Below are 18,365 nucleotides of genomic sequence, written 5' to 3'. Positions count from 1 at the left end.
GTGACCTGTCTGTTTCTTTCAGGAGGAGGGTGTCTACTTTCGTATCACTCCCACATTGTCAGTAGGCCATGACACCTGAAAGTGTTACTTTTATTTTATTTTCTGTATATATAGGAGAGGCATGCTTCCTGTGGCGATCATTTTTGAAACAAGTTAGGAGACTCAAAGCTGATGGTTCACTCACTGAGCAATTAAATTTGCTAGCTTTGTGTAGCTGACAGCGAATATTGAGAGTAACAATGAGTAGAAAATGTTCACGGGTATGCAGTCTGCCAAGAACAGCAGGTGTTAAAGTAAAAGAAAGATAGGAGCCCAAAATAATAATAATAATAATAATAATAATAATAATCTACTATTGGTAAGAGAATACTGCAAGAGTGAAACAAACACCTTTTTAATCTCGTCATGCCCCCTGCATTTGGTGTTGGCCTGCACTTCGTAAAAAAATATGTGTTGAGGGGAGAAATTAGAAAAATGGTAATTGTGCTAAAAATCATAGGCACCTTCCACATAAAACTTCTTTTGCTAAACAGTAGCTAAGAATACTCCATTACAGTAGCAATGCACAAAAACAATAATTCAAGCAAATTCATAGTATCTTCCAAAGATGCAGTGGGTATTGACATTAAGGATTTGCAGTTTGATCAGAAACACAGGCATTGTTGAGCTTGGGAAGTTTATAAACACAATTTCTTTCTCCTAGTCCCTACATGCCAGGTGCATAAAGTATATCTCAGCTGGGTGACTGTATTCAAGATTTTCTGTCAGAAAGGTCAAAGTTTGTGTAATTGACAATACTATCTGGTGTTCTTCAAGAAAGTGTAGTGTCACAGGCCTTCTGCTGTAGCTAATGTATATAAATGGTGTAACAGACAATCTGAGCAGGCATTAGAAGATAAAATGCAGTTGCAAAATGATTTAGACACGATATTTGTTTGGTGCTAAGAGTGGCAATTGACTCTAATGAAAACTGAGGTCATCCACATCTATATTACTAAGCGACCCCCCCCCCCCCCCTCTCCGCAACTCCACCAGGGAGCTTGCCACTCTGTCAGGTTCGTGCTTGGCTACCACAGGCCCCCGCCTTACTAGCATCTTTTCCCTTCTGTGCTGCATGTCTGTCCTCTTGCTATTCTTTTTCCACTCCCTTGGGGAACGTGTCTGTGATTTTTTTTTTTTTTTTTTTTAATGTGTCCTGCATTTTCAGTAGCCTGACATCAGAGCATTCTCTCCATTGTTTTTCGTCCTTTTTTTCCTTTCTTTGGTCCCCTTCTCCAATTCTTCCTCCACTTTGGTATTTGTGGTTTCTCATTTTCTTATTCCTTCCGGTTCACTCCTGAGTGACGGCCCATGCGTCTGACCACATAACAGGTGACTGGATAATGACGTAATTCCTAGTGTAGGGTTTGCACATTCCCCCTGTTACAGGCCAGGCCCATGGAGGGGTGATTGCCTGAGCTGTTATCTTCCCAAATCACCGGTTGGTCCCTGTGTCAGATGTTCGGGAGGTGTGACCTGAGGTGTGAACAATCACCTAAGGAGGATAAGACCCCCTCTGAGGCAGGCCCCCAGTGGGAAAGAACACATCATTGGAGACCCTGGCAACCCTGGGGATTTTCTCACAATTAGCTAACCATCATCTTCACAGTCTACGTCCACAAAATGTAAACAGAACGAGAGGCTAATGATTCAGAGACTCTCCCAGCTGCACCACGGTTTTTTGTGGTCTCACATACTGAACTGCCTGTCCTTTGCTACGCTAATTCCATTTATTGTCAGAGAGGTGTTGATTCAATTGCTAACCCTGTGAAATCCTGCTCTCATTTATGTATTGGCACTTTGCTTTTGGAGACTACTACTGATCCTCAAGCACAGAAACTGCTTGCACCTTCTCTCATCCACGGCTATCCATTTTGTGTCAAGGCCCATAAAACACTGAATTCTTCATGTGTTGTTGTTTACACTGGGCTGCTTGATGGTCTGACAAAGGCATAAACCAAACGTACCTCTGATCAGGGCATCATTGCAGTCCATTGGATGAGAAAAAAGTTGATGCATCCTTGGCTCCCACACGCTCTCTTTTTCTGCCATTTGATATAGTAGTGCTTCCATCTCGGATCAAAGCAAGCTATGAAGGAATCATAGTCTGACCCGTACATACCAAGCCAGATGCGCTGCTGCCAGTGCCATCGTTACAATCACACACAAATGTTCTGTAGATATCGGGCTACATGTGTAACATGAGGTGGCGATGCTCACGAGGGCGATTGTCCTCCTCCTCCTCCTCCTCCTCCTCCTCCTCCTTGCTGTATCAGTTGCAATGATGACAGTGCAGTCTCCTCCCAAGATTGTCCCATGTATCTCTATGAGCGGGCCGTCGAGGAGATCCGGCTGAAGGAAAAAGTGCCTTACCTGGTTGCACGCAAGTTGTTGGCCAGTCTTAAAAAACTGCGTTTTACCATCCAGCACTTACGGTATTGTTCTTACTACATCTCGCTCCAGGAAAGACACTGCCACACAGACATGCAATCTCAAATTCAGTACCGCAGCTGTAAAATAGCCCAGTGTCACTGTAGCATCCCCCATCTCCGCCTCCAGCTGTGCAACAAGCTGTCAAACTTACACCTCGCAGGACTAAGTTGCCTGCTACACAACCAGCAGTCCAGAAAGAACACTCCCACGAATACATTTTATGTCCCTCCAGTCCACAAACATCTGATTTGTCAGAATGAGATTTTCACTCTGCAGCGGGGTGTGCGCTGATATGAAACTTCCTGGCAGATTAAAACTGTGTGCCCGACCGAGACTCGAACTCGGGACCTTTGCCTTTCGCGGGCAAGTGCTCTACCAACTGAGCTACCGAAGCACGACTCACGCCCGGTACCCACAGCTTTACTTCTGCCAGTATCTCGTCTCCTACCTTCCAAACTTTACAGAAGTTCTTCTGCGAACCTTGCAGAACTAGCACTCCTGAAAGAAAGGATATAGCGGAGACATGGCTTAGCCACAGCCTGGGGGATGTTTCCAGAATGAGATTTTCACTCTGCAGCGGAGTGTGCGCTGATATGAAACTTCCTGGCAGATTAAAACTAGTATTGTCACAAAATAGGGGGTCAGAGTGTCACAGATATAATATGCAGAATGAGGTGGTAATCGTTAAAGGTGTTTCGTTGTGGCAAATTCTTTTCACAAAATTTTAGTTACAGATTTCTACCGTCTTCAAAAATACAGTACAACCCCACTTTATGTTTCCGGAATTAACGTTTTCCCACCATTTGATATTTTTTTATCACTTCCGTCAGATTTCCTATGTTCACAATGTTAATTCGCAACTGATTTTGCTTCAACAAATTTATAAATTTCCTTTGATTTACACTTTATGAAAAAATGTTTGTGTGGAGAAAAAACTGGCGTAAATCGATGCTATCATGATGTTGGGTGTCAAGTAGTGTTACCAAACATTGTGTGTTTTAAGTTTGTTGACACCACGGTGCTCTACTCAGCAGATTTGAATCAGTAAATGTCACTTCGTTTGTAGGGGCTACCCGATACTGGATTTTGTAAACAGATTTCCCGATACAACTTCTGGGTGGTTATATAAACACTTCATAATCAGTTCTGGAAATCTGCTTCCTATAGCTGGTTATCCAATTGTGCAATTGATTTTCACTCTCGTGTAAATGCAACTGATTTTGAAATGTGCTTGGGCTGTCAGGTTTCATCTTGTCTTAAAAAATTTTGGGCTAATATGGATGGAGCGGCTTTTTGTACAGGGAAGGGTAAGAAGAAATATTAGACTGAAGTTGTTTATATCTTGTATAATTGAAGAGAAATAACAATTGTGCTGATTAAATCATAACCATATTTATATGGGTTTAGCAAATCCACTTCAGACCTTAACGTGTAAACACGACAGCGAAAAACTGTTTCTGACATTCAGTTTTCTTCGTTTGGAAGATTTGTCGAATGAAAATGTAGTGCGCGCAAAGTGGGAACAATTCATGCTGCATCTCCTGCCGCTGCCAAGCTCTACTCAGCATGCCGGCTGATGGGAGTAACTATGTTCATTCGAATAAAGATATCATGACCAATCACAACCATTTCCAATCCATCTATACTGCACGTGCGTAGTTTCAGGATTTTTGTGATTGTTGTGACACCTTCATTGAATCATATTTAGCGTGTTTCATTATTTGGTCACTAGTAGTGCTAGTTGACACCTTCACTCACTCTGCATTGCTCAAATGTTTTTTGATTTATAGACAGTGCCAGTTACGTATTTTTTCATGCTGGGCAGAACGTTTTTGGATAATGTATCCTCATTGTCGAGTCCAGTATCTACGTATGTATTTTGTATGATATTACACAAACAAACGGTGTGAATGATGGTTGGCATCTGTATGGTTTTCTACATTGCTGAGGTGGCACAGTAGCTAATAACCTCAAAAAGACTGTTACAGTACAACATGTATGCAAACACTACACAAAATACTTATGTAAATATTTGCACTTAAAGACGAGAAAAAATTCTCGAAATGCATCGTGCTAAACATGAAAAAATATGTAACTGATGAAGTGTTTCATTATTTTAATAATGAATGACAGCTGCAGACTTTAATGAAAGATTGATTATGACCTATGGAATTGGTTTAAACACTCCTGCTCCCTAGACATTTATCGGTTCCAGTTGCATTAGTGGTTTTTATTAATTAATAAATCTTTAGTAGTTAATAAACAAGTTCCTGACAAGTGTTTTGATGCTTATTACATATACGTGTATCATACATGAAGTGTGAAAATAGCTTAAAATGTTACTTTCCACATTTTACATTTTCCCGCATTTTACACTATTTTTTTTCAAGTGCCTTAAAAGGTTTTTAAGTGGGGTTTCATGATATTTCCCCAAATATATTAGCACAACAGTACCGTAATATTTCACAGTGTCAAGTCATTTGATTGTACTGCAGTTGAGTGAAACAGACATTCTTCATTTCTTTCTAATTTGGAGACCCCTCTCTGTGCTGTGCATAAAATACGCCTAATCTCTATATATAAAAGGCAATGTCCTGACTGACTCATCATCGCCTAGCCCAAACTGCTGAGGATAGAAACTTGAAATTTGGACAAGGTGTTGCTGTTATACTGTAGGGATCATTTAAGAAGAAATTTTCGAAATTCCAACCCTAAGGGGACGAAGAGTCTTTCCAGAAACGTTGCTATTAGGCAACTTTGAAGCTAGGCCTGCAGAAATTAGTATTTGGTTTCTTGGTCAGAAATAAAGAAATAATGGTTTCAGCGTTTTGGGAAATTGAACTACTAAGGGGGGAAAATGGGTGAAATTTTTTGAAAATAAATGCTAAAGAATTGATAAAGGATTTTTGAAGCTACATCTGTGACAGTTGGTATTAGATTTTTGAAAATATTTCGTTACATTAAAAAGTTCTAGTGCTAAATTAATGATTCACTTCTCGGTTAGATATAAAGCAATATTTTTTAAGGGATGAAGGTGCTTCCAAAATATCTCCACAAAAATGCAGAAGGCATAATTAACAAAAACTTGGTCACCAGCTACCAGAATCACTTCTTGGTCAGAAATAAATTTGGAAAAGACTTTGCTGATATGGCCTTAACTAGCGTGAAAAGCTTAGAAGGCAATGCAGTTTGTGAACAGCATAAAATTCAGCCAAATAAAGACAAAAAAAAGTCTACAGGCCATACTGTCTATGTGAGCGAAGCAGTGGGACCTAAGCTAGTGCGTTAATAAAAGATGGTAGTTTCGCCATGATTTTTACTTTTGGCTACTGTGTTAGTTATCACAATATTTGAATGTATGGATGAACAGAACCCAGAATTGCAAAGCGTGGTTGACCTTCCGTAAAACTGACAGCATGTTTTGATAGCTCTTTGCAAAAAGTTGTGGCCTTAGTTTCTAAAACAATTAACAAAGTTCGTGCTGAAATGGTGTCCCCCCCCCCCCCCCTCCCCCCCGCCCCGCCGCCCTCTCCTTTTGATGATAATCCCACATACTTCAACTTTTAAGTTAGATGAAATGCTCTGACAATGGCTCAGCTGTAGCACGTTTCTCGTTGATGACATAAAGCATCACCATTATGCCTTTCCCTTCAGAGAATATCTACACTGCTGGCCACCGTAAATGCAACACCCTGAAGGAAGCATCCGAATCGAGTGAAATTTACACCATGAGTTTGCAGCGATGAGATATGCAACTGATTAGAATTTCAGTGCAGACGCACATCACGTGCGCCTGTGGCGCCACCTCATAGCGCCATTGAAGGCTTGGCGATTTCGACGAGTGTACGTTCGGCACGTGTGTTTACCTTGTGGTTGTTTCACAAGACGATCAGTTATGCCTGGTAGACAACAGCGAACATCTTTTGATCAAGTATCAGAGTTCGACAGTGGAAGGATAGTGGCTTACCGAGATTGTGGATTATCATACCGAGAAATCGCTAGTCGTGTTGGACGAAACCAAACAACTGTAATGCGGATATGTGACCGTTGGATGCAGGAGGGTACGACTGACCGACGTGGTCGATCGCATTGACCTCGGTGCACCACTATACGTGTTGATAGGCAAATTGTGCGCATGGCAGTGACGGATCGCTCAGTGACATCCCAAACCATAGCACAGCACATTGCGTCTGTAACGCATCATCCAGTGTCTGCGCGAACCATTCGACGCCGTTTACAGCAAAGTAGTCTGTCCGCAAGACGTCCATTGCTTCGTCTACCATTGACGCAGAACCACAGACGTCTCCGTCGCCAATGGTGTGATGACGGACGGATGTGGACGGCAGAATGGAATGACGTTGTCTTTATTGACGAGGCACGCTTCTGTCTGCAGCACCACGATGGTCGGATTCGAGTGTGGAGACACCGTGGAGAGAGGATGCTAGACAGCTGCATTATGCACCGCCACACTGGTCTTGCACCGGGTATTATGGTATGGGGCGGTATTGGATATTACTCTCGCACGCCTCTAGTACGCATTGCCGGTACTTTAAATAGCCGGCGCTACATATCCGAGGTGCTGGAGCCAGTTGTCCTTCCTTACCTTCAGGGCTCGGCCACATCCATATTTCAACAGGATAATGCGCGAACACACGTGGCACGCATTGTCCAAAGGTTCTCCGTCAATAACCAGATTGAATTACTTCCCTGGCCGGCTCGCTCTCCGGATCTTTCGCCGATAGAAAATACGTGGTCCATGGATGCCCAACGAGCGACCCAGATTACATCCCCAGCTGCCACACCAGATGATCTTTGGCAACATGTGGAAGCTGCTTGGGCTGCTGTACCCCAGGAACACATCCAACATCTCTTTGACTCAATGCCGAGACGTGTGGCAGCGGTGATCTCCAACAACGGCGGCTACTCTGGCTACTGATTCTGGCAGGAACCACATGTCACAGACGTCTGTAAACGTAATCATTTGATACTTGGTCAACATGTTATCTACAAAATAAATTTTGTTGTGCTACCTCTTGTCTTTCTTGGTGTTGCATTTACGGTGGCAAGCAGTGTAGATAATGTATGTGGCTTCTGTCATTATTGGTCAGCTGTAGCTGAAAAGTAGAAGCAAGAGAGAAGTAACTAAAGTGGATGATGACATTTGGTGAAGCATCAACTACAGCAGGATTCGACAATATTGCTGTAGAAACTTTATAATTGAATTACACAATGCAGCAGTAAAAACTTTTTTGCTAATGTAGGTGTTCCTGAATTTGAAACTGATATTCAAAACATTTTGTCGCCCGCAGTTTCACCAACATTGTCATATACTTAAGTAGTATAAGGCACACTAATAATACGTTAGTGAAACAAAAGTTTCAAACAATAACGTATTGAAATATGCACACAACAGACAGGTGCATCCAGAGAACAGGGTAACAAAGATGCATTTATCACATTCATTACATGTTGTATTAGTTGTATGGTAAACCCCCACTTTTTCTCACATGAGGCATTCGTGTGTGCTTACACTGGAGCAGACAGCAATAGTTGCCCATCCTCCGAGCATCGCTTCACATCCTTCAGAATGCAATTACCTGTGTAATGCAGAAGAAAAGAACGTACTTAATTTGGTTCTTTGTTACCATCGTTTTCATTATGAGGTAAAAATGACCACCTCCTGATTTTGCATTATGAATTTCAAAAACATTGAGCGTTAACTGTTGAAGATAAACTACCACCTGCACCAGAATATTGGGCTGTGAAATATTCCGCGTATAGTCAAATGTTATAGCGGCAAGATACTCCCTTTCTTTGCACAGATTCATTGAAGCTGCTGAGTATTGTAAAATATTTAGCTCTTCTTTTGTGAATCATTAATTCTGCTTCAGCAGCCTTTTGCCTTCTCATTAAGGTATGGGTTCTTTAGTTTCTTTTCCAGAAGTTCACATGTACAGCGGGTACCTACCTGAGGCCTCCCAAAACTGATGTGAAAATGTCCTTTCAAGTTTTAGCATAGTTCTGATACATAATGTCTACATCAGGATATTTTTGCTTAAAAAAAAATGGAAACACAATTTTCACATATAACTTTGCATCAAGGCAATTTTTCACTTTGGAGGAATAGTGAGTCTATTTTCTTGGAGAAGCCTCAATATGTTGATGAATGGGCCTCTTAATTTTGGCAGGCTTTGAATTTGCTGGGGAGGGGGCTTCCTCATAAATGACAGCTGTCTTTTTAGACCACCTTCCTTTCATCATTAAGTATGATGGAGTACTTCTGTGGCTACACTTGATGGAAGACACATTTTTAGATAGACAAGGTCTTTGTACATTGTTACAGGTGATCAGACCTTGTAAGTATATATCCTGTTCATCTGTGCTCTTGAAATTATTTAATCTATCTCACAAAGATGTCTAATGAAATATATCAACATCAACATTAACAAAACATGCTTTCTTACAATTGCATTTCTCACCTGTTTTTCTTTTCAGAATTTTCACCTGCATATTTCATGTTTTCACTTCCTTGAACATGTGCTCTTTTAATCACCTCACTCTTGTATTTAACCTGATTCCTTTCACCTCTCTTTCATTTAATGTAGTTTACAGTTATCACAGAACTTTAAAATAAATCTATCATCCTGCACCTCGTAATTGCATAAGATAACTAAGACCAAGAATTTTCTGTTCTGTCAGAGACAATCAACTCTTCAAAATGACAAAGCTTATTACTAGAATAAACAGACCACACTGTACTGTGAATGGAATGAACATTGCTGCCGCATTAAGATTAGAAACACCAGAACTCCAGGAGTTATATTGTTTCTAAAACTGATACAAAGTTACCAGATGCAAAAAACATAGACAGGGCGATGGATATTATGTTGTTTTTTGTACAGAACGCTGCAGCTACCCTTAAAGAAGGCCTGTACACAAATGACAGATTTTACATAAAATGTGGAGTTACATTGTTTCTAAAATGGTTTATTTATTTTGAATTTTGTCGCCATGTTCTCAACTGTATCAATATACTCTGGGCTAAGATTGTTTCTCAAAACGGTTTGAACCACACACTTACAGGCAGTCCAGGTTTCTTGCTCTATGGCATTCATTGAATGAAATGTAGCAATTATTTCCAAAAAGGGACCAGCGAACACACCCTTTAAGAACTTTGAATTTGAGAGGTTGTGGAACTTGTATCATAGATAACGAGTTTGTTTCCGTGGCCATCCTCTGCAGCAAGCACAGAAATGCAATTTTGTCATATGATGACATATTGGAGACCGTGGCTGTTTTTGAAGACAAATGTTGAGCGTGTTAGGACAGCAACCAGCCACAAATTTACTTTGAGTTCCTTTATTCAAAGGAAACCGTTACCAGTTTCGAATCGTTGCGATTCATCATCAGACAGTTTACACGCTTTCTTTCTACATTTGGTGTGTTAGGTTAATTTTATGTTTCTTGAAAGACAAAGAGTTTTGTCTTTAAATATGTCTGCTTGTGTCAGTATGTGTGGATGGATATGTGCGTGTGTGCGAGTGTATACCTGTCCTTTTTTCCCCCTAAGGTAAGTCTTTCCGCTCCCGGGATTGGAATGACTCCTTACCCTCTCCCTTAAAACCCACTTCCTTTCGTCTTCCCCTCTCCTTCCCTCTTTCCTGATGAGGCAACAGTCTGTTGCGAAAGCTTGAATTTTGTGTGTATGTTTGTGTTTGTTTGTGTGTCTATCGACCTGCCAGCGCTTTTGTTCGGTAAGTCACCTCATCTTTGTTTTTTATATAAAAAAAGCACTACTTTAATTTTCCCAATTTGTTGCTGGATGATTAAAGTCTCCACTGTCAAGTTCAGTATGATTGGGGAACTTCCGAACAAGTGAACGGAGGGTTTTCTCTTAAAGTTTTTGGTTGCATTAGGAATAAGTCTGTTAGGCGAAGGAAGGGCCTAATTATTTTATGCTCACCCCTGATATTGAGTCTTGCCCAAATGATCTCATGCGTAGCTTCAATTTCCACCTCAGTGGAATTGGGTTCCTTCTCTGCTGTGCCAAATACAGCATCTTCATTTCCCATTTGTCTATCCTTTCAATATACACTCAAATTTTCCCCAAAAATCACACTGCTATAAATTTCAGGTTTCAGCCAGTTTTCTGCACTAGTATTATGAGCTCTAATGCTTTTCATGAGCATTTCAAAGTCCGGCACTTTATTGCGGATGCTTCGGCAGTTTACAATTAGGATTTTAATGAATGAACTCTCCCAGTGCTTTGGACGAAAACCGGTTGTTGCGCATCGGCCAACATATTGTGCTCAGACACCACCAGCTGCTAAAAGACATCTTTCCTAGGAGTTCTACTTTATCATTTGTCAGTCCCAGATCACAGACTGAATCATTTAGATAGACTTGTGAGTGAATAGAAGAGCCCTCATCTGTGCCTACTTCAAAGTCAGTATGCTCCATCTCCTGCATGGTACCTCTATCATCACTGCCATCCCTATCTGATGTTTGTGAAGGCTGTAGTACAGGTGTATCAGAGCTATGTAGAACAGGACAAGTTGCTGAGTGAATGTTGTTTGTATTGTCAATAGTCTTCCTGTTCTTCTTGTGGAAACCGGTAATGGTACACGAGGACAAGTAACAGACATTGGTGTGATTCTTTTGTTCCCACCAGGCCACAGAGATGTCGAATCGTAATGCCTTCGTCTTTGCTGCTGCCTACAGTCCTAAATCTTCTACATGTGCAGTACCCAAGGCCTGTGAAGCCCATACTTTATTATGTCACTGTTTCACTCTGAAATAGACATGATAGAACTTTCTCAAGAAAGCAGTAATTTTCCCCCACCACAGAAACAGATGGGAAAGTTTACACAGGCTTCCTTGCACAAACTTAACACAGCGATGGACAAGTAGTGCCATTTGCAGTGTGACAGTTAGTTACCTCCAGCTAGGTGTGCGAGTGTTGCACAACGCAAACCAATGTGCCAGTTCCGAACTTCATGTGGTGTTTTTGTGTGTAGTATCGTTATTGCAAAAGTAAGCAATTTGTGCAAAAACTATGGGCGAAATAAGCTTTGGATATATTTTTGAATTCAGGCAGTTGAAATATATAAAGAATGCCTACATTTTCAAGAAGTTTTTGTGAACTTGCAGTTTGTTGCATTGTGTTATCAGAAGATTGTGGTTTATCCTTACTTATATATTTTGTTGGATCATATCTGGTTAATGATAGACAGGACCAATGCCACTTGCTAAATAGCTGCACCTGTGTTCGCTTCCAGAGTCTACATTTACACATGTTCTCTGCAAACCTATTGTGTGGCAGATCATTCTTCCCCTTTGTGTCAGATTTCCTTGTTATGCCATTAGCATATGGAGTGTGGTAAGAAATGCTTGTTTCTGTATTGTAAATAGTTTAATATTAATCTTTGCAATCCCTGTCTGAGCATAGGTATCGCAAAGAATTTTTCTTGTTCCTTAAAGCGGTAATGTTCCTCGTAATGGTACACTTTCATGTGATAATGGAATAATTGGTAATCATCTTACAGTGTCTATCAAACCTCTTTCCAGCATTTCTGTGACACACACCTATGAATCAAACAAACTTGTATCCTGCACTCTAGATCATACATAACTGCAGATACAAAAGTTAATTTTATTGTAGGTACTACAGTTTTTCTCTTATAATGTTCTCTTACAAGCCCGTTACTATTCTGTTCGGTTTGTTCCTGATACATATTGTCAATTGTATCCCGGTAAACATTTGCTGCATATATCTTGCACTAGGCTGCACAGTTTTTAAGAATGAAAGTGGATGTTTTAATAAATTTATAGGTTTTATTCACTCTCAGCAATATTCTAGTAAGAAATGGTGGCTATAATGAAATATAGCTGTTGTTTGAAATCATTCTTCAACTGTAGAGCCATTGACCGGTGAGTGACTTCGGGTATGTGAGAAAATGTATGTTATGAAGGAGCCTGTAATTACAGTCCGAATTCTGTATGTGATAGTGCACTGCTAAAATTGAAAGTCATCGTTATGTACAATTACATGGTTTTCTCCAGTATGTAGTTTTTTGACTCATTTTTCTGTTTTCTGTTGCAGTCTCCACCGAAGGGCGCCACTATCCCGTACCGGCCCAAGCCGCAGGTTGCGGGACCCGTGATCCTGGCTGGTGGTCAGGCTTACACCATCCAGGGTAACTATGCGGTGCCGGCCCACGCTGCCGACGTAAGTACAATGCCCCTGTTGCACCGTGCGGGTCCGGGGCCGGCGATGCCGCCCGTGCCCGTGTCAGTGTCGCTGTCGGTCCCCCCCGGCGTGGGGCACCCCCACCCCCAGTTGGGCCTGCCCCCCTCCCCTGCACTGCTGGCCGCCGCAGCCACCGGGCTCGCCGACCCGCTGCTGAAGAACGGCCACCTGGCGGCTGCTCTGCCTCCCGCCCACCTCGCTGCCGACGTAAGTCCGGTCGGGCCCCCTGCCGTCTCCTGAGTGCCCCGAATCCACCCTTCGACCGTGACACGGTGCCCCGCCTCTGCCGTATCGACCCCTCCCCCCCCACCCCGACCCCTTTTGAAATTCCACCCCGGCCCACCTACACACCAACACTAGGGGGTTCCATATCTTGGAGCAGGTTTGTACAGTGGCAGCTGTATTAATATGTGCACCACCATAGTCTCTGTTTAGTACTGTGTACAAATTTGGGTTTCTTGAGCAAAACCATTCCCCAAATCACTGCCATCCAATGCCAGTTGTTGTTTCCACATATGCATTCAGAATTTTAATATGGTGTCAAATCAATTGATTTGTGTGCAAACATTAGTGTAGCTATGTGTTTTTGAGTCGAGAGCTGACGGAAATTTTAATGCAAAAGAAGGTCCGTATTGTGTATGTGGAAAATAATTTCTTGTTGAAATCATTTGGGGATAAAATGATTTTGTCAACAGTTCTGTGTTTAATTCGTGATGCTGGGTTGTCATAGGTGCTGTGGATATGTTTTAATGTAGTTAATTTTGCAACCAAACTTTATTCCGTTGTTCAGAACAAAGTTATCATTCAGCAGTTGTGCTACTAAGAACACCATTGTCTTTAGAAGTAATTTTATTAGATTTAAATGTCTAAAGGTTGCTAATATAACTGTTGTCACTTCATTTTAATATTTATATTCAGTGACAAAAGCAAAAATTTGTTGCTCCATTGGAATCAAAATAAATGTGAAATATTGACAGTTAATGCAGTAAAGTGAACCTCAGGAAGACCATTTCTTAAAGTTAAAATGCTTTTGAAACACATTACAGTTGATACTACTTGACTTTAATACCAATGAGTAATTAAAGGAAACCATTGAAGAGTAGAATGAGATTGAGATGACTTTCAAAGAGTTAAAGTAAATTTTGTTCCCTGAACAAAAAAATGTTAGTTTCATACATGCAAAGTATGGAATGATAAACGCATGTACACAATAGACTTCCGCGGTTGAACCAATGAGGGCAGAATGATGGCAGTTTCTGAGTAGCAGGTGTTGTTGAAAATCTTGGATGGTGATGGTGGTGATGGTGCAACAGGAGTGTAGTGAGAGTACTTCTATGACTTCTTAGGTCTGTGGCAATGTCACTGTGGCAAGAGGATGTTTCCACATGCAAGTTGAGTAGAATGAGTGGTGATGGGAGTATGTATGTGTAAGCTTTCAAGGTCTCTATTAATTTTCTGCTCTCTGTTGTTCGCTTTGACTTCCTGTAGGAATTTGTATTTGTCGAGGAGGTGATCTATTTAATTAGCTTGTAAATAAAATTCTGACAATTATAAACAATAACATGGTCATATTTTTTTAAAAATAGACATCAATAATTTGTTACCTTATGAATGGACACTTCTTGGAGGCACAAATTACCAACTGGGCGATAGCGTTAGTATAATTTGTCGTTGCTCCCCATGGTTATATTTAGCAGGCAGAAAGTCTTAATTTTGGACATTTTAGTTATGCCACCAGTTTGTGCTTTTCCCCTTCCTATACACAGGGTGAACCAGAACTCCACCAACAAACTTTCAGAATTGGTACTACGGATCAAAATAAGAAAAAAGTGTCCAGTAAACAGTCTCTAAAATGTATACCTTCAGAGGTATGAGCACTTCTTCAGGAGAACAGATGTTTCACAGTAGTGAAGATTAAAACTATCTCGTAACTTATAAGGTATGCGCTTAAGAGCCCATGTTTGCTGACAGTTTTTCCGTTCAGATCTCAGAGTTTGTTTAATCCTGGTTCATCCTGTTTGTAACTTTGTTGAACCGGCTGGTAATTGTACTGTTGATCTTGTTGATATTTACACATACATATGCTAAGAATATTACTTTTATAATTTTATGGTGTGGGTCACTCTCATTGTGTGTCATTTGGTCTCTGTTAAATATGTTGTTCTCATTCAGGAGAACATACAGCAATTACAATTACTCCAAAGTGCATTCAGATATTTCTGCTAGTGAGCTGAGGTACAAACCTTTTCAGCCCTTGTTTAAAATATCGTCTGATATATTTCCGTGCATTTCGAACAGTCACTGCGACTTTGGTGGTGTAATCCTGTGCTGTCAGATATTATATGTTAAGTGAGATCTCTAAACAGTGGTTCATTTAGTGTCTCGAGGCGTGAACTATGCGTAAGAGAGGCGTTTCAAGTTGCGTGTACCTGCTTTCTAAGATATGGCATTCCTTTGGTGTTCCATTCATGCACTCTTTTTCTAACTTCTGCACACAACACTAACCTTCAAGCCATCTGTTGAACTACACTGCATTGTTAGAATGTTACTGTGTTTTTCCTTGGGATCATTTCTTATGGTTATAAGAAAGTTGCAGAACAATCATCATGGCCTGTTGGCAGTATTTTGCTTTTAAATTAGGATTATTTATTTGTCTCTTTTTTTTTTTTTTTTTTCCTTTTTGAATGAAAGTAGATATTGCGCATTGTTTATTTTCTGATTTATTAGCTGTAAGTAGTTCTTTCTCCCAGTAATGTTGAGGTCTGTTAAACATTCATGATGATCGTTCTGTTTACATTGCTGAATAGTAGACTAATTAAGCTTAAGTTTCCAGGAATATCTTAACTTTCTCTTCTGTGGTTATTGTGATGAATGTGCTTCTAATAAAAATATTGCAGTTGTTTCTTTCTATTGCATATCTGGTATGCCAGCAAATTTCTTTGTGCACTGCTTCTATTTGATTGCCTGCCACAGTTAAAATTCCTGGGAACTGGAGCAAATATTTGCTTGTTTAGTTGGGAAAAAATTGTTTTATTGCAACCATGTCCTCAGTTCTCCTGTAGTGTTTGCATGAAGATGGAGCATGATGAATGTGAACTGCATCTTTGGATCTTCCAAGTTACCCACAGAGGTCACATTAAAAAAGCTTGTGTTATGTTGAGATTCCAGGTGATTTGCTTCATGTTAAATTTTGTACATGGTTCAGTTGCTGTTTAGTTTAGCTAATACACTCTTGCTGTTTGTGCTCCATCTTCAAGCGAAGATACCTAGGTTTTTGGGGAAGAATCTGTAATTTTTGTAGCTTTTTAATTCATTTAATTTATGGTGCCAGTAACAAAATGCATAAGTTGGAAATGTTTTTTGGCAACCATTTTGATTTAATTTGGCACTTCTTTAGCTTTGTCAGAGTTCTTTTTCTGGTAACAGTTCGTAAATAAACAGAGCTCATTTGTTGAGAACCTTGGAAATAAGTAACCTGAAATTAGCTTAAATAGTTTCACATTGCCTGTGGAGTTCATGCATTGTTCAAAGATAATTAATCTCTTCTGGCACTCTTTGAATTTACCTTATCCAAAGAAACCTCCATAATCCTAATATATAGAATGAAGCCACACCTTTCCTTGTTATAAGTCCTCTTACTGAACTCGTATGTATGCCTTCAAAATTTCTCATTAGAGTTCGTATAAATTTGTACATATAACATTTTATGCATGGCTTTTTTTCGTGGTCTTTATCGCACACCATCACTTTCATTACTTGGCTTATACATTTGTACGGCACTCAGTTTACAGTAAAACGAAATGCTGATTGACGGCTGTTGTTGGCAGATTTCCTTAAATTTTTCTTTCAGGGGAGGGGGACTGTTGCCATGTGGGGATGTCCCTCCCGGTAAAGGCCCAGGGATCAATCTTTTTAGTTTTATTAATGAAATGATTTATATTGGTTAACATGTATTGATGATGTTGTAAGTGTCCACACTTCAGAACTTTACACACCCACTTTATTAGCCCCACCTAACCTGTCACTTTCGAGCAACTTGTTTATGTTCACCGTAGTTGTGGTACTGTAATGATGTCAGTAGTTAAAACGTTGTTCTGAGTGTTTTATGCAGGCTATTAATTAATTGTAATAGTTAGATTTGTTCACTTCGTTATCTTTATTATCTTTATTATTTGTACTTTCTTAGGTTCTATTTAAATTCAAATGTAGCAGATGGTAAATTAAGGGAACTGTAAATGCTACGCTGCCATGAAGAGAACACAGGTTTAGAGAATGATATTGCAGTACACAGTTTCCTCCTTACTTACCTCCTGCCACATTTCCATGCTTTTGTTAAAGCGTAGTGAACAAATCTTTCTTCAGCACAGAACTAGAACAGAACAATTTTTTTCCTTGTGGAGGAAAGTCAATGTCTTGTTGATAGAAATATTTTCTTAGAGGATCAAGAATTTGATGGACCGTTTATTTTTATTGTTATTTAATTCTCAGCTTTTTGTTTCTTTCATTTAATCTCATTTAAGTTTGCGTTGTCGGCTGGTACCTAAGCGGAAGGCTTAATGAGTTGTTTATTTCTTTAATTGAAAGTTCATTTTGTCTTTGTCTATAGCCTATTGCTCCACCCCAAATACATACCAGCCATATACCAGAAACAATCATATTTATTCACCATACCTGTCTTCCATTATTATTAAATAAAGTGTGGACATTTACATGTGTCATTCAGTGTTTTACGTAGTAAATCTTTGTAGTTGATAAGTTTTTACTTGGAAAAAAGAGATCATTTGTTGATTGCCAATGTAACTTACTTCTCCTTAACTTGTTAGATCTCTTCAATCCGACCAATCGACCCATCCTTGAACGCCAGAAGATAAAGTTGGTTGGTTTTTATGTAAGAGGAAATTTGAACTGTCAGAAAGGAACCAGTTTCTTAGATGTGTAAATTGTTCTTGGTTTCACTATGTGTTCTTGTTGTTGTATTTTCCCCAGTGATTTAGTTTTGTGTGTTGTGAATGAACTTAAGTGTTAATTTTTTGAATGTGCATTACAAGTAATTTATGGATGGTTGTTGAGTTATACTGTTAGCCCCCCTTTTCTCCAAGCATATTGTGATCTATTGTTACTGACTACAGTCAGAGGTTATTTTTTATTTGAGATTTCACATTTTTTCTTGCTGTTTTTGCACAGTATTGGTGTTGATTTTTCTTGATGTCTTTTTGTACCGTTTTGATGTTTGGCTCGTATTTGACAGTGTAGGATGATAAACTGGATGATTTTAATCCTTCAAACCTTGAGTGCACGTGCACCAACAGTAGAGTGATTTCCCACTTCATGAATGTGTACCTCCTGCTTGTTGTTGAAAGAAAAGGCTACGAAACAATTGGTAGGATTTTAAAAAAATGTCCATAACACAGCACGATTATTAGAATGGAAAGTGTTAAAACTAAATTCCTTCCTTTCTTGTAAAATTTAATTCTTGGTGGAAAATTGACTCTACAATAGGTGTCAGCTTTTTTTAAGGAAACTTGAGACGCTTGAGCCAGTGTTTCTCCCATTTTGTTTTGCAATGTCAGTTTGAAAGAGAATGTGAATAACATGAAATCAATGATATATTCAGAGTATAAATATGCATGAGTAGAGTGTGTAC

General features: G+C 39.9%; 1 protein-coding gene across 12 annotated transcripts in view; it reads left to right on the top strand.

Annotated features, from left to right (window-relative positions):
• Positions 1 to 18,365, top strand: part of LOC126428097 (poly(rC)-binding protein 3) — a 503,159-nt gene that overhangs the window by 453,136 nt on the left and 31,658 nt on the right. For 9 of the 12 annotated variants that reach the window (XM_050090000.1, XM_050089996.1, XM_050089995.1 and 6 more), the window contains one exon: positions 12,575 to 12,928. In XM_050090000.1, coding sequence (XP_049945957.1) covers positions 12,575 to 12,928 — 354 coding nt within the window. The remainder of the gene's footprint in view (positions 1 to 12,574; positions 12,929 to 18,365) is intronic. The other 3 variants (XM_050089999.1, XM_050089998.1, XM_050089997.1) reach the window with 1 other exon arrangement.

The sequence above is a fragment of the Schistocerca serialis genome, chromosome 12 (genome assembly GCF_023864345.2).
Source record: "Schistocerca serialis cubense isolate TAMUIC-IGC-003099 chromosome 12, iqSchSeri2.2, whole genome shotgun sequence".
Classification (NCBI taxonomy): Eukaryota; Metazoa; Arthropoda; class Insecta; order Orthoptera; family Acrididae; genus Schistocerca; species Schistocerca serialis.
Note: the sequence above shows the minus strand (reverse complement) of the source record. Positions and strands in the feature narration are given on the sequence as shown.